This window comes from Lathamus discolor, chromosome 5, assembly GCF_037157495.1.
Source record: "Lathamus discolor isolate bLatDis1 chromosome 5, bLatDis1.hap1, whole genome shotgun sequence".
In the NCBI taxonomy this organism is placed as follows: Eukaryota; Metazoa; Chordata; class Aves; order Psittaciformes; family Psittacidae; genus Lathamus; species Lathamus discolor.
This window is the reverse complement of record NC_088888.1, coordinates 6,552,412-6,563,008: the sequence shown is the minus strand read 5'-3', so window position 1 is coordinate 6,563,008 and position 10,597 is coordinate 6,552,412. Positions and strand designations below refer to the sequence as shown.

General features: G+C 50.1%; 1 protein-coding gene across 1 annotated transcript in view; it reads right to left on the bottom strand.

The window, feature by feature from the left end:
• Positions 1–300: 300 nt before the first annotated feature.
• Positions 301–10,597, bottom strand: part of ABHD12 (abhydrolase domain containing 12, lysophospholipase) — a 29,871-nt gene continuing 19,574 nt past the window's right edge. The window contains exons 5-13 of the mRNA XM_065679554.1: positions 9,328–9,358; positions 7,367–7,412; positions 6,117–6,246; positions 4,776–4,813; positions 4,527–4,606; positions 3,743–3,825; positions 2,967–3,045; positions 2,594–2,721; positions 301–2,166 (exon numbers count right to left, since the gene is read on the bottom strand). Of these exons, the coding sequence (XP_065535626.1) occupies positions 2,127–2,166; positions 2,594–2,721; positions 2,967–3,045; positions 3,743–3,825; positions 4,527–4,606; positions 4,776–4,813; positions 6,117–6,246; positions 7,367–7,412; positions 9,328–9,358 (655 nt within the window). The 3' untranslated portion in view covers positions 301–2,126. The remainder of the gene's footprint in view (positions 2,167–2,593; positions 2,722–2,966; positions 3,046–3,742; positions 3,826–4,526; positions 4,607–4,775; positions 4,814–6,116; positions 6,247–7,366; positions 7,413–9,327; positions 9,359–10,597) is intronic.

The window sequence follows — 10,597 nt, the reverse complement described above, 5'->3', positions numbered from 1 at the left end:
ACTAGAGCCATTACCTGCACCCTGGTGCGTTATCTAGATGGACGGAGGCAGAGGTTTGCCCTGCAAATGGCACACCAGGCTCCTGTGCTGGAAATGCCACCAGCAGCTCCCATTTCCCTCATCCCCAGAGGAGAAGCAGAGCTTGGGTTGCAGGCACAAGGCCACTGGGCTCCAGGAGAGCCCCTCACTGGCAGCAGCCCTAAGGACCTGGCCAGTCCCAGCTCCTCTCCCCTGCATAACTAACTCCTGCAGCCCTGCCACACGCCCCAAACCTGCCAGGGCAAAGGGGCACAGCTGGAGTGATCAGCAGTCAATGCCTTTATTAAAACTACACCACTTGTAGATAAACATCTCAGTGTCAATTTCCAAGCATCTCACTGGCCTCCTGCCGGGAATGGCGGTGCTGGCATCACCACCACCAGCACTTGAGCATACTGGACCCTCAGCTCCATCACATGGGAGGAAGGCAGCCAGGCTCTGCCCCGAGCCAGCCGCCAGCAGCAGCACGAGCTGGAATTTGCACGGCCCTGTCCAGAGCCAAGTCAGTGTTTCCCTCCTGTCAGTGCAGTAAATACAAGGGCATCACACATGGTCCAAGTGGCAGTTAGCTTTTGAGTATCATGGGTCAGGAGCCTCAGGGACAACCACGCTATGGCAGAAGAATCTCAGTACAAGAACAAGCTACCGTCTGCTTTGTGACTAGTGTAAGCCTGCAGGTAGAGCCTGGGTGCATGCTGGGCAGTTTATACTACAGTGGTAACATCCCTGAGCAGACCCTTCAGGCAGCACAATTCACTGAGCACGAGTGACTAAACCTACAGCACCTCGCATTGTCTATATGGACTGACCAGTGGCATCAACCAGGCCCTGTTCTAGCCCCAGGAAGGGCAAGGCCACCCTCAGAACCTCTCTCTGTGGGAGAAGTTCATTTCCACTTCTGCCTCCTGGCCGATATGCTCTAACCATGGCCATGAGATGGGCTAAGAAGTGCTACTGGAAGTGCCTGGGATGCCCAGAGCACAGGAGAGAGGTGAAGGGAGAGAAGGGGAGGGATACCCAGACTGTTATTTTTGCATCAAGAGCTGTGTACCACTGCCTGCTTAGAACCACAGAACAGCGCAGCCACTAGAACAGGAATACCTGACCTTCAGTTAGTTAAAAGGTAGCCAAGGAAAAAAGCCTGCCCTTCTCACCCAGAGGAAGCACATGTCTGCCTGGGTGCCAACAGGGAGAACAGAAGACATGCATTCCCACATCCTGGGTTCCTGCTGTTCATGGAAGTGGGAGATCAAGCAAAAATGTTCTCTCAGGCTTTCCAGCTTAAACTCCCAAATTTGCAATTTATCCACATAAGTAGCTTCAGTCCTAGTAAGTGTGTGTGAGGAAGAAGAGCTCCAGAGACCACGGCAGGGATGGGAACAGAAATGGTGTTCAGAAGGAAGAGGGCACACAAGATAAAAGAGCATTAACCTTTCCCATTAAATAGATGTTTGAAAAGGAAGAACAAAAACCCCATCTTCCCTTCTATTTCCAAACGTGTGCAATGAGCTCAACACTTGCAACACCTCGTGACTGAGGAGCTAAATGAAGCCCTTCTCAGCACCTGGACCTTCCATCTTTGTAATTCCAGCCACTTAGCAAAAAGGAAAGGCAAAAACATGTATTTCCTAGAAAGAAAACACCTCAAACTCAAGCAAGACAACTGCAGTCTGGAGACACGGCAAAAGCCATTCGCTACAAATGAGTCTCTACATGATTCAAACCAGCAGCAGTGTTTAAAGGTGAAACACCCTTGGTCATGACACATAGGTCTGAGGAATGTCTGTCCCCAGCAGTACCAGGCTGCACTGGCCAGGCTTCCTTGTGCTTCTGTTCTTCATGGTTTGATACTGGCTGGTATCACCCCTCCACATCCACGTCAGAAAACAGACTACCAACTTCTTTCTCCTTCCATGATGCCAGGGGCTGGAGTTGCCAAGGGTACACAGCAGGACCGGAGTCGGAATTCCTGAGCTCCTCTAGTGCCAGGGATGGAAGAATGGCAGGCTGACCCACAGGGAGGGGGAGGAAAAGGAGGGAAGGGAAAGGAAGAAAGGAAAATCTCTGTGCTGCCAAGCAGCTGGTGTTCAGTGATGATGCTCTTGTTCAGATTTTCCCAGGAATTCCCTAGGAAAGGAAACGACACAGCAGTGACACTCAGCTCTCCTACACTCTGGTGCAAGCTGCAGCCTGCAGGTCTTCCCATTTGCCTGGCAGACACCAGGGCTCAAGCAGCTGCAGCTACAGGGAACAGCCCTATGCTCCCAGGTGAGCAGGAGAGTCAAGCAGGAGTCGCTGCGCCAGACAACTCCTCCAGAGCATCCTGCTCACAGCAGAGATGAGCCAGAGAGCAGTGCTCCAGCCTTCTGTGCCTCCCCTTCCCCAACCCTGCTTTGCAGGAGGGCTTTGTGCTGAGCCAGCCCCTCTGGAGACCATAGGGTCTCCAGTTGCCCAATGCAACTGCTTGTTGCCCATCTCTCTTGCTGCTAGGTGCATATCAAATTGTGCCCCAAGCCCCCCAGCCGGAGGAGGCCCTGTTTAGCTGGGCTGTTACCGCAGTATTCGAGGTAGCTCTGGACTCCTGTAGATGTACTTGTGCCGGTAGCCGAGGTCTGTGTGGAACGGCACAAACTGCACCTTGTAGTCCCGGAAACTCCGCGACGTCGCAGCGATGTTGTAAAGCTGAAAGCAAGGGGAGGCAGGTGAGGGACGCGTGTCACCCAACCCAGCTACCCCGCCAAACCAGCACCCTGCTCAGGGCGGCTTATGGGCCCTGGCTGCACCCGCTCTGCTCTAGCGCCATCCATGCTCTAGCACCAATTCCTTCCGACTACGTACTTCTACATATTCCTATTACTTTCGCCCTGGCTGGGATGTTCCATCCATACCAGCTACCAGATCAGTGTGCAGGGTCAACACATGCGTACCTTCTTTCCCAGATGAAATGGTACCACGGGGTCATCCTCGGCATGAAGGATGAGCAGGGAGCAGGAAATGTATTTCACACTGTAAGAGAGACACCAGTGTCACAAAGGCTCAGAGCAATGCCATCATTCCCCAAGACCAACACACTTAGATATTCAAGGAAACTGCAATGACAAACATGTGCTGTGGGTCATCACGTGCAGCTCAGATCTTGAAAGCACTATTATCTGGGCACCATTCGTTTGATCTACAGGAAAACTTAACTAGTGGAAGGCATCCTTGTAAAAGCTATTTAGTGCACAGAGCAGAGCAAAGTGGCTCACCACGTTGCAAAGCAGCATCCCCCAAGCTCTGGTTTGGTTTCAGTACTGGAAGCCAAATTCACAAATGCTTCTGAGTCAAATGCTCAGTGCGAAGAGACAATGTTATTACACACAGGGGGACTTAGAAATGCACAGCAGAGAAATTTCCCCAAACTTTCAATGCCCCAGTGTAACGTACACTTGATAACCATAAATCACATGGCCCAAATCAGCATATCCCCCCGCACTCTGTGTTGCATCTGTCCTCATTAAGAACAATTAGAAAGAGCTCCACAGTTCAAAACTGTGCTGCACTCAGGGCTGTGAGAGGAATGGAAATCCCTTCCACAAGTATAATGCTTCAGCAACAACAAATAGTAAACCAAAAGCAGAGTGCAGGCTGATGTCTGTCTCCCCCGGTGCTTGCTACAGCTGCCTGCAGCACCAGCTCAAACCCCAGCAGAGACACAACTCACTTCTCATCGTTTGCAAACTTAATTCCACTTGTCGTGATGGGGTCAAGGAAGAACCAGTCAAACCCAGGGAAGTATCTGTATATCTGAGAGGACATAAATGTGCATTAGCAGCAGGCACCAGCAGGACAGTTACACAAACAGCAGTAACATGGCCCGTATTTCCACCAGCATTATTTTTCCACTCCTGTTTCAGGCCCATCTCAGCAGCCTGCTCAGGAGCAAGCTCTCTGGGTGCTTGTTTGATCAAGGTCTCCAGGTATCCCGCTGCTGCTGACAGCAGTCTTCTTGGGAGAGAGCTTTATCCCGGGATACCTCACCAACACGTGACCATGTCGTGTGGAAGAGATGGCCACATGAGAGTGAACTCACTGGGGAACCCACACAAGTGCAAAGGAGCCACACAGACGGGGACCAAGAGAAGCCCAGCTTTGCCATCACTATGCTCATAGCTCACAAAACAGCCTCCTGCAACAGAGAAGCTACAACAGGCTGTCCGCTGCTGAGAGCAGAGCCCATCCTCCTGCCCCTACATTTACTGCCCTGTCTGATCTTAGTTTGTTTTCTTGAAGCACACCCACTTTGGTGTGGGATTTGGTACTGCTTATCGCACTAGTGCTCCCAGGAGCTGCCTTAAGTGCAGCTCTTTACCCCTGATGCTTTTAAATACCACTGCTGCCCCACCAGCTGTAAAGTTGCCAATCTTCTGCATTACTCCTCACTTCTGAAGATTAATTTCTAAGCACACAATTACATGTTACTCGTGCGAGAGCCGCTGTGTACTTGCCACAGAAAAGGGATGACTTCGTGCCTCCTCCCGTATGTTGGTGAAAGGAGATTCCAGGATCAGGGCATCCGGGGGAGTTTCTGAAAAGCCAAAGGCAGTGTGCTGCAGTGCAGGCGTGCAGGCAGGCAGCGAGGTGAGGGTCTGCCCTGGGAGAGCCCCTGCCACCACGGTCAGCACAGACGTGTGTGGAAACCTGGGCCACCAGCAGGATCCAGGCTGGCAGGAAGAGCATCCACCCCCCAGACTTACCTCTCTCGCAGAGGCGCCTCACTAGGTTTGTTGCAACCCTGGAGAGAACAACAACAAACAGTTAGCGTGGTGTAGTCCCTCTGCAAAGCACCGCGCTCCAGTGGTGGCAGGTGGCAGAGGTACAGCTCAACTGCCTTAACATCACCCACTCACGCTGGCTGGGGTTCCCAAAGGGCTCCCACACTCAACTGTCTCCACTAGCACCAGGTGCCTGCAGTGAGGCACATGAATAAGTCCAAATGAGCAGCTCACCATGTTGGCACTCAGGAGGACCTCCCTGAAGGTGGCTCTTGGCTCCCAGCCTATCTACTTGCTGTGTGACACAGCCCTTCCCCTCCAGACCACAAGGGCTAAGCAAGAGAGAGGGGAATGGGCAGAGGGGTGCTGTGTTCCATGCAGGAGTTCCATGCAGGAGTGCAGAGCCCCAGGGTGACACTGCAAGGGGTTCCATAGCAGAGGAAGAAAGGAACAAGTCTCTCCCATGCATCTCCTTCCTGGGACAGGGATATTTCCAAAGTGGGTGAATCCTCCAGGCACATATGCAACATACTCAGACTCCAGACTGGCTACGGTCACCAGGGAGCTCAGCTGGGGCCCACAGTTCCAGGCCACTCAGATTTCAGTGCACTTGGAAATGTCTCCAGCACAGTGTGATGCAAAAGGGATCCTGAATGTGGCAACAGCCAAAGGAAAAACCTTTGCCTTCTCTCAAACAAAGCAGTGTTCAGTATCACAGCCATGAAGAGGTACAATCCTGAACCACCTCCCTGACCCAGCCACACATGTGCAGGACAGCAGGGCAGGCGTTTGTGGTCTCCAACAGTTTAATGGGCACCCAGCTCATCTCAGAAGGAATTCCTGCGTTAGCCCTCTGCTCCTCCACAAATCAGAGGGGTAAGAACACACACTGCCTTGCTGAACACAACCCACCTCCAGGCAGCAATGGGGAAAAGGGTATCGTGCACATGCAGCTGGTGTGAGATATGCAGAGTACAAGAGAAGCCTCATGTTCTGCTCTGAAGGACACCCAGCCTAGGTTCCCCCAGGAAGAGATCAGTGCAGTCCCGCTTTCTCTCCCCCTGGTCTATCTGCGTTATATCATTCCAAGTGTCTTCTGTTCCAGTGCAGCCCCCTGGGCAATGAAGGTTCCAGATCAATCCTGCACAGTCATTCACTGTAGCCCTTCCCACTCTAGAGTGCAAAGGAGAGGCTACTCTGCAGCAGTGATGCCAGAGACCCCCAAGCCAAGCCAGCCTGGGATTACAGCAAACAGCACCTCCGCTCAAGGGCAGTGTTAAATGTTCTTCAGAAGCTGCTCAGTCCCTATGGCGAGATGCTTACCCTGTGCCCAAGGAGTGTCCCCATATATAGACAGGGTTGTCCCCACTTCTTGCTTTGATCCAGTCGAAGACGTGAAGGGCATCATAGGTCATCCCCCTCTCTGATGGGCTGCCTACTGAATCGCCCCAGCCTGCAATACAAACAGTCCCTCTGAGAGCCACACAAAGGGGTCAGCAAAGCCAGGCAACAACAACTAAACCAAGAGCTGGATCTCAAACACTGCCACACTGTGCTCTTGCACCTACCCATCTGCAACAGCCCCCCTCCCAAACCATAGCTGCTTCGGCATGCATGTAACCAGTATGTAAGGGGAGTCACTAACAGCATAAGAATTGGATACTAAGGGTCAAAACCCAAGCACGTTTCACAGAGCTGCTGCAACATCAGTTTGTCCATGCTGTTCGATCAACGACCTCAAGCAATTTTCCACTCTCCTGACTGGTTTGGCTCTATCACTACTGCAGCATGTCTACACATCTTATGCTAAGCAGCAAGCAGCGCACATCCCTCCTGATAATAATAAGCAGCCAGAGAAGCAGCTGCCAGGAGACTGAAAAACAGGGCAAGCTCCTACAAATAAACCTTTCCCAGATGCCTTCTTGATTAAAATGCAACAGATTCATTTATTTTCTGTATCTCCAGTGGCATTAAATGCAGCCATTGCTTAAAGACTAAGAAGGGGAAAAAGAAGAGCAGAAGCTTGACTGCTGGTGGCACAGGGTTGGAAAACAGTCATGGCTCCTGCTAGGGAGTTACCAACTGCTAGTGAATCATTTACTCCATGTCTTATCTCACCTAGCTTTTAAGTGCAAGTTCACTTCCCTGTGTGACCTCAGGAAAGTCAATTAGCTCACAACCTAAAGAACACATCTAGGCAAGTTCACTAGTTTCCAGATATGCACCTGGAGGATGCCTTAACTGGATGCTGTGACAGCAGATGTGCCTGGGCCACCCTCTGCTCCTCAGCTCCCAGATCAGTGAGCCCTAAGCATGAAGGCAGATAGGAGCCAGAGTCCACCAAGCTGGACATCAGGAAGTGGTGCTACCCAGGAAGGCACTGGAAAGAAACTTCTGGAATTGTTTTGGATACCCCTTAGGAAAACAAGAAGCAATAACCACAGGTGATTAGCTGGCATGGAGTGTTTATATAACAACAGCTCCCCTGAGATCCAGAAAAAAGAGCAAGTTTTTTGTTGCTTTTATAGAAAGAGACATCTAAAACCTTCCCATAATAAAAGAAACCCACATACCTCGATAATCAAACGTCACCACGTGGTACCCAAGCGAGCTGAGAACCTGCAGGAGGGAGACAGGCAGAAACCCATCACAGAGACTTGTACAGCAGCCAAGCTCTTGCCTCAGCACAGGGATCTAGTTTATAACATGATCAGCCTGATGTGGTAAAGCAACAACTTAAAAGCTTTTCAGTGGAGCAGGCACAGAGCTTCTCAAATATGAATCATCTCAGCCCACTGGGTTTACTCCATTTATTTCCTGGACCTCATATCAGGCTTAGATGTTGATTCTCCCTTTAACAGCTTTACCCTTCAGATCCACAGATATCCCATGACTGGTTCTCCTACAGACACTTCCAGGTTTTCCAGTGGAACGACTGCTTCAATTATATTATTCAAACAGGCATAGATGTTAACACAGAGGAGCCCATTTCAGGTTTCAGAAGGCTTACGTCCAAAACACACAAATGATGTATCATTAAGATTTATGTTACAGCCAATATTAATCCTAACAAAATCTGCTAAAAGCAAGTCAAAGATTAGTTCAACTTGCTCAGAGAAAGTGCCTAGTTACAAACAGTGCTACCGTTCCAAACCAGCATTGTGCAGCATGAACCCAACAGCTCTGCAGGAGAGAAAGATCAACACAAGATCACAAAAACATCAAGGTGTTGTTGCTTTCATGGCCTAATTGAAATGAAGTGATCTTAGGATCAGGCTACACTCTACACCTTCTAATGGACTAAAGGGAATCATCTCATCGCTTTATTTCTAGTGTAACTGAAAGCTTCACAGCCTGAACAATGACTGTTACTAGGTCAGATCACAGGAGTGCAGTAAAAAGAGAAAAGGAGGACAACAGAAAGGAGGGGTGTTCAGGTAAGCTGGCAATTCAGCTCCTCTGTCGGGAGGACTGGTGGTGATGGTTTCTCCCTCTTCCCTCTGGGATCCATTCAGGGCTAATTTTAGCACACTTAGACACATACTGGCCGTTTCTTTCTCCTCCCTGGCCTATGTTTCCATGTTACCTCATGCTCACCCTTGCTGCACTTGGTTGTGTCACTTCCTGGCACTATCCATGGGTTATGCTACTCCATCACCCCTCTTTTAATACCATTTTCCCACTAACAGTTATCTGGAATTTATATTAGCAGACACAACTGCAATAGCTTCAAAATCCCTTCGCTTTCTGCTATTCAGGTCTCTCCAAGCAACACCTGCTTCTCTTTCCTTGGCTCTAAATCCTTCAAAGGCATTCCCTTGGGAGGGGACAAGGTCCATACTGTGTCAAGGGCAAAGGCCCTTTACAGCAGAGGTATTAAATGCAGTTTTTCCACTCTGGGATCCACACTCCCAAGTCACTGTTTCAACACCCTCTTGCAAATCACTATTCCAACATCAGAGAGAAATGCAGTTCTGCGTATACACCACCACGCGACAGAATACCACAGAACACCAACAGAATAACCAGGTAAAGGATTAATTAACAAATGAGGTGCTGCTTCTATCAGAATCACTGGGTACCATTTTCATATGTTCACTTACACACTGGAGCCCCTGACTGGGCTTGCAGAATACAAAGCTCCTTCTTGCAAAGTTTGGTTTTTAGCTTCCCAAGGTGATTTTACTGCTAAGACATCACATACAACCTAGCCTTGTCCAAGCCATCGAAAATAACCTGTTGACAGTTAACCCGTCTTGTACTTTTGTGGAAGTATTCCTGGCAAAGAACCTGGTCAGCTCAGATGGAGCTGGCAGTTAACAACAGCAAGTAAGAGCTTTCAAGTATCTTTTAATACGGCAAGTATGCTCCTGGCTTACAGGCCACTCTTCCCTTACACGCTTCATACCTGGAGGAGACTAAGAGCCCTAAGCTATCTGCCTGTTGGGAGTGAGCTGTGATGAGCAGCCTCCTCACACCTATGCACATCTGAGGTGTTAATGCAACTGCTTGGACAACAAGTGCAGCCACTTACCTTGTAAAGCTCCACACGGTGATCCCCTCCTCTGGCGGCAGCAATTCATGAAGAGAAGAGGAGACATGAAGAGAAGACCACAAAACAAAAGAAACAAACACGAAAACCCACATGTGAACATTAAAGCCTCCAGAAACAGACTTTCCCAATCACCACAACTTTAACAGAAACACGCCAAACCTAAGGAATAGCAGAACGGCTTTGACACAAATGTCAAGGAGACGCCACGGCTTTGCTGATCTATGAAGGACATAGTTTTGAAGTCAGATTCTCCCTACAGATCTCTCAGCAGGTAAAGATGTATTTTTCAGCCCACCCTCTTACCCACCTATTCCTGTAATACATCCAAAGCAGCCTGGTCCTACTGGCTTTGCAGACCCTTGCTCCTACCACCAGTAACTGCTGCTCCCCAAGGTGCGATGCTCTCTGCAGGACTCATCATGTTAACCCAACCTGTTGGCCCGGCCTCTAAGCACAGGGACAGAAAGGACATGTGCAGAAGACTGAGCAGAGAAAACCAGAGTTGAACACTGCAAGTCCAGAGGAAGAATTTCCTTTAATATTTCTGGTTTGGGTTTGAGGTTTTTTGGTTTGGTCAGGGCAGCCTCTACATCAAAATGCCACTTCCCAGTCCAGCCTCTAAGAACACATGAACTTGCCAGCCAAAAGCTGTCAGCTCCAACTGTTCTACAAAATACCTAATGCAGCCAGAAACACACGGGGTTGCTTGCAAGGACTTCTCGATCCTGTAAGGCTGAAGAAGATACAATGGCTTAAGAGTCACCTTTGACATCCCTGACATCTCCCCTCGCTACAAGAGAGACATTGAGGTGCTGGAGTGGATCCAGAGAAGGGCAACGGAGCTGGTGCAGGGCCTGGAGCACAAGTGTGATGGGGAACAGCTGAGGGACCTGGGGGGTTCAGTCTGGAGAAGAGAAGGCTCAGGGGGGACCTTATCGCTCTCTGCAACTGCCTGACAGGAAGATGGAGCCAGGAGGGGCTGGGCTCTGCTCCCAAGGAACAAGGGATGGGACAAGAGGAAACGGCCTCAAGCTGCACCAGGGGAGGTTTAGGCTGGATATTGGGAACAATTCCTTCCCCAAAGGGCAGTCAGGCATTGGAACAGGCTGCCCAGGGCAGGGCTGGAGTCACCGGCCCTGGAAGTGCTCACAAACTCGGGCAACACAGAAAGCCAAGGCAGTGCCTTTACTTATGGTTAATGCAGCCTGCATCAATAAAGCAGCCCTTTGACAAGAGACTGAATATCCAG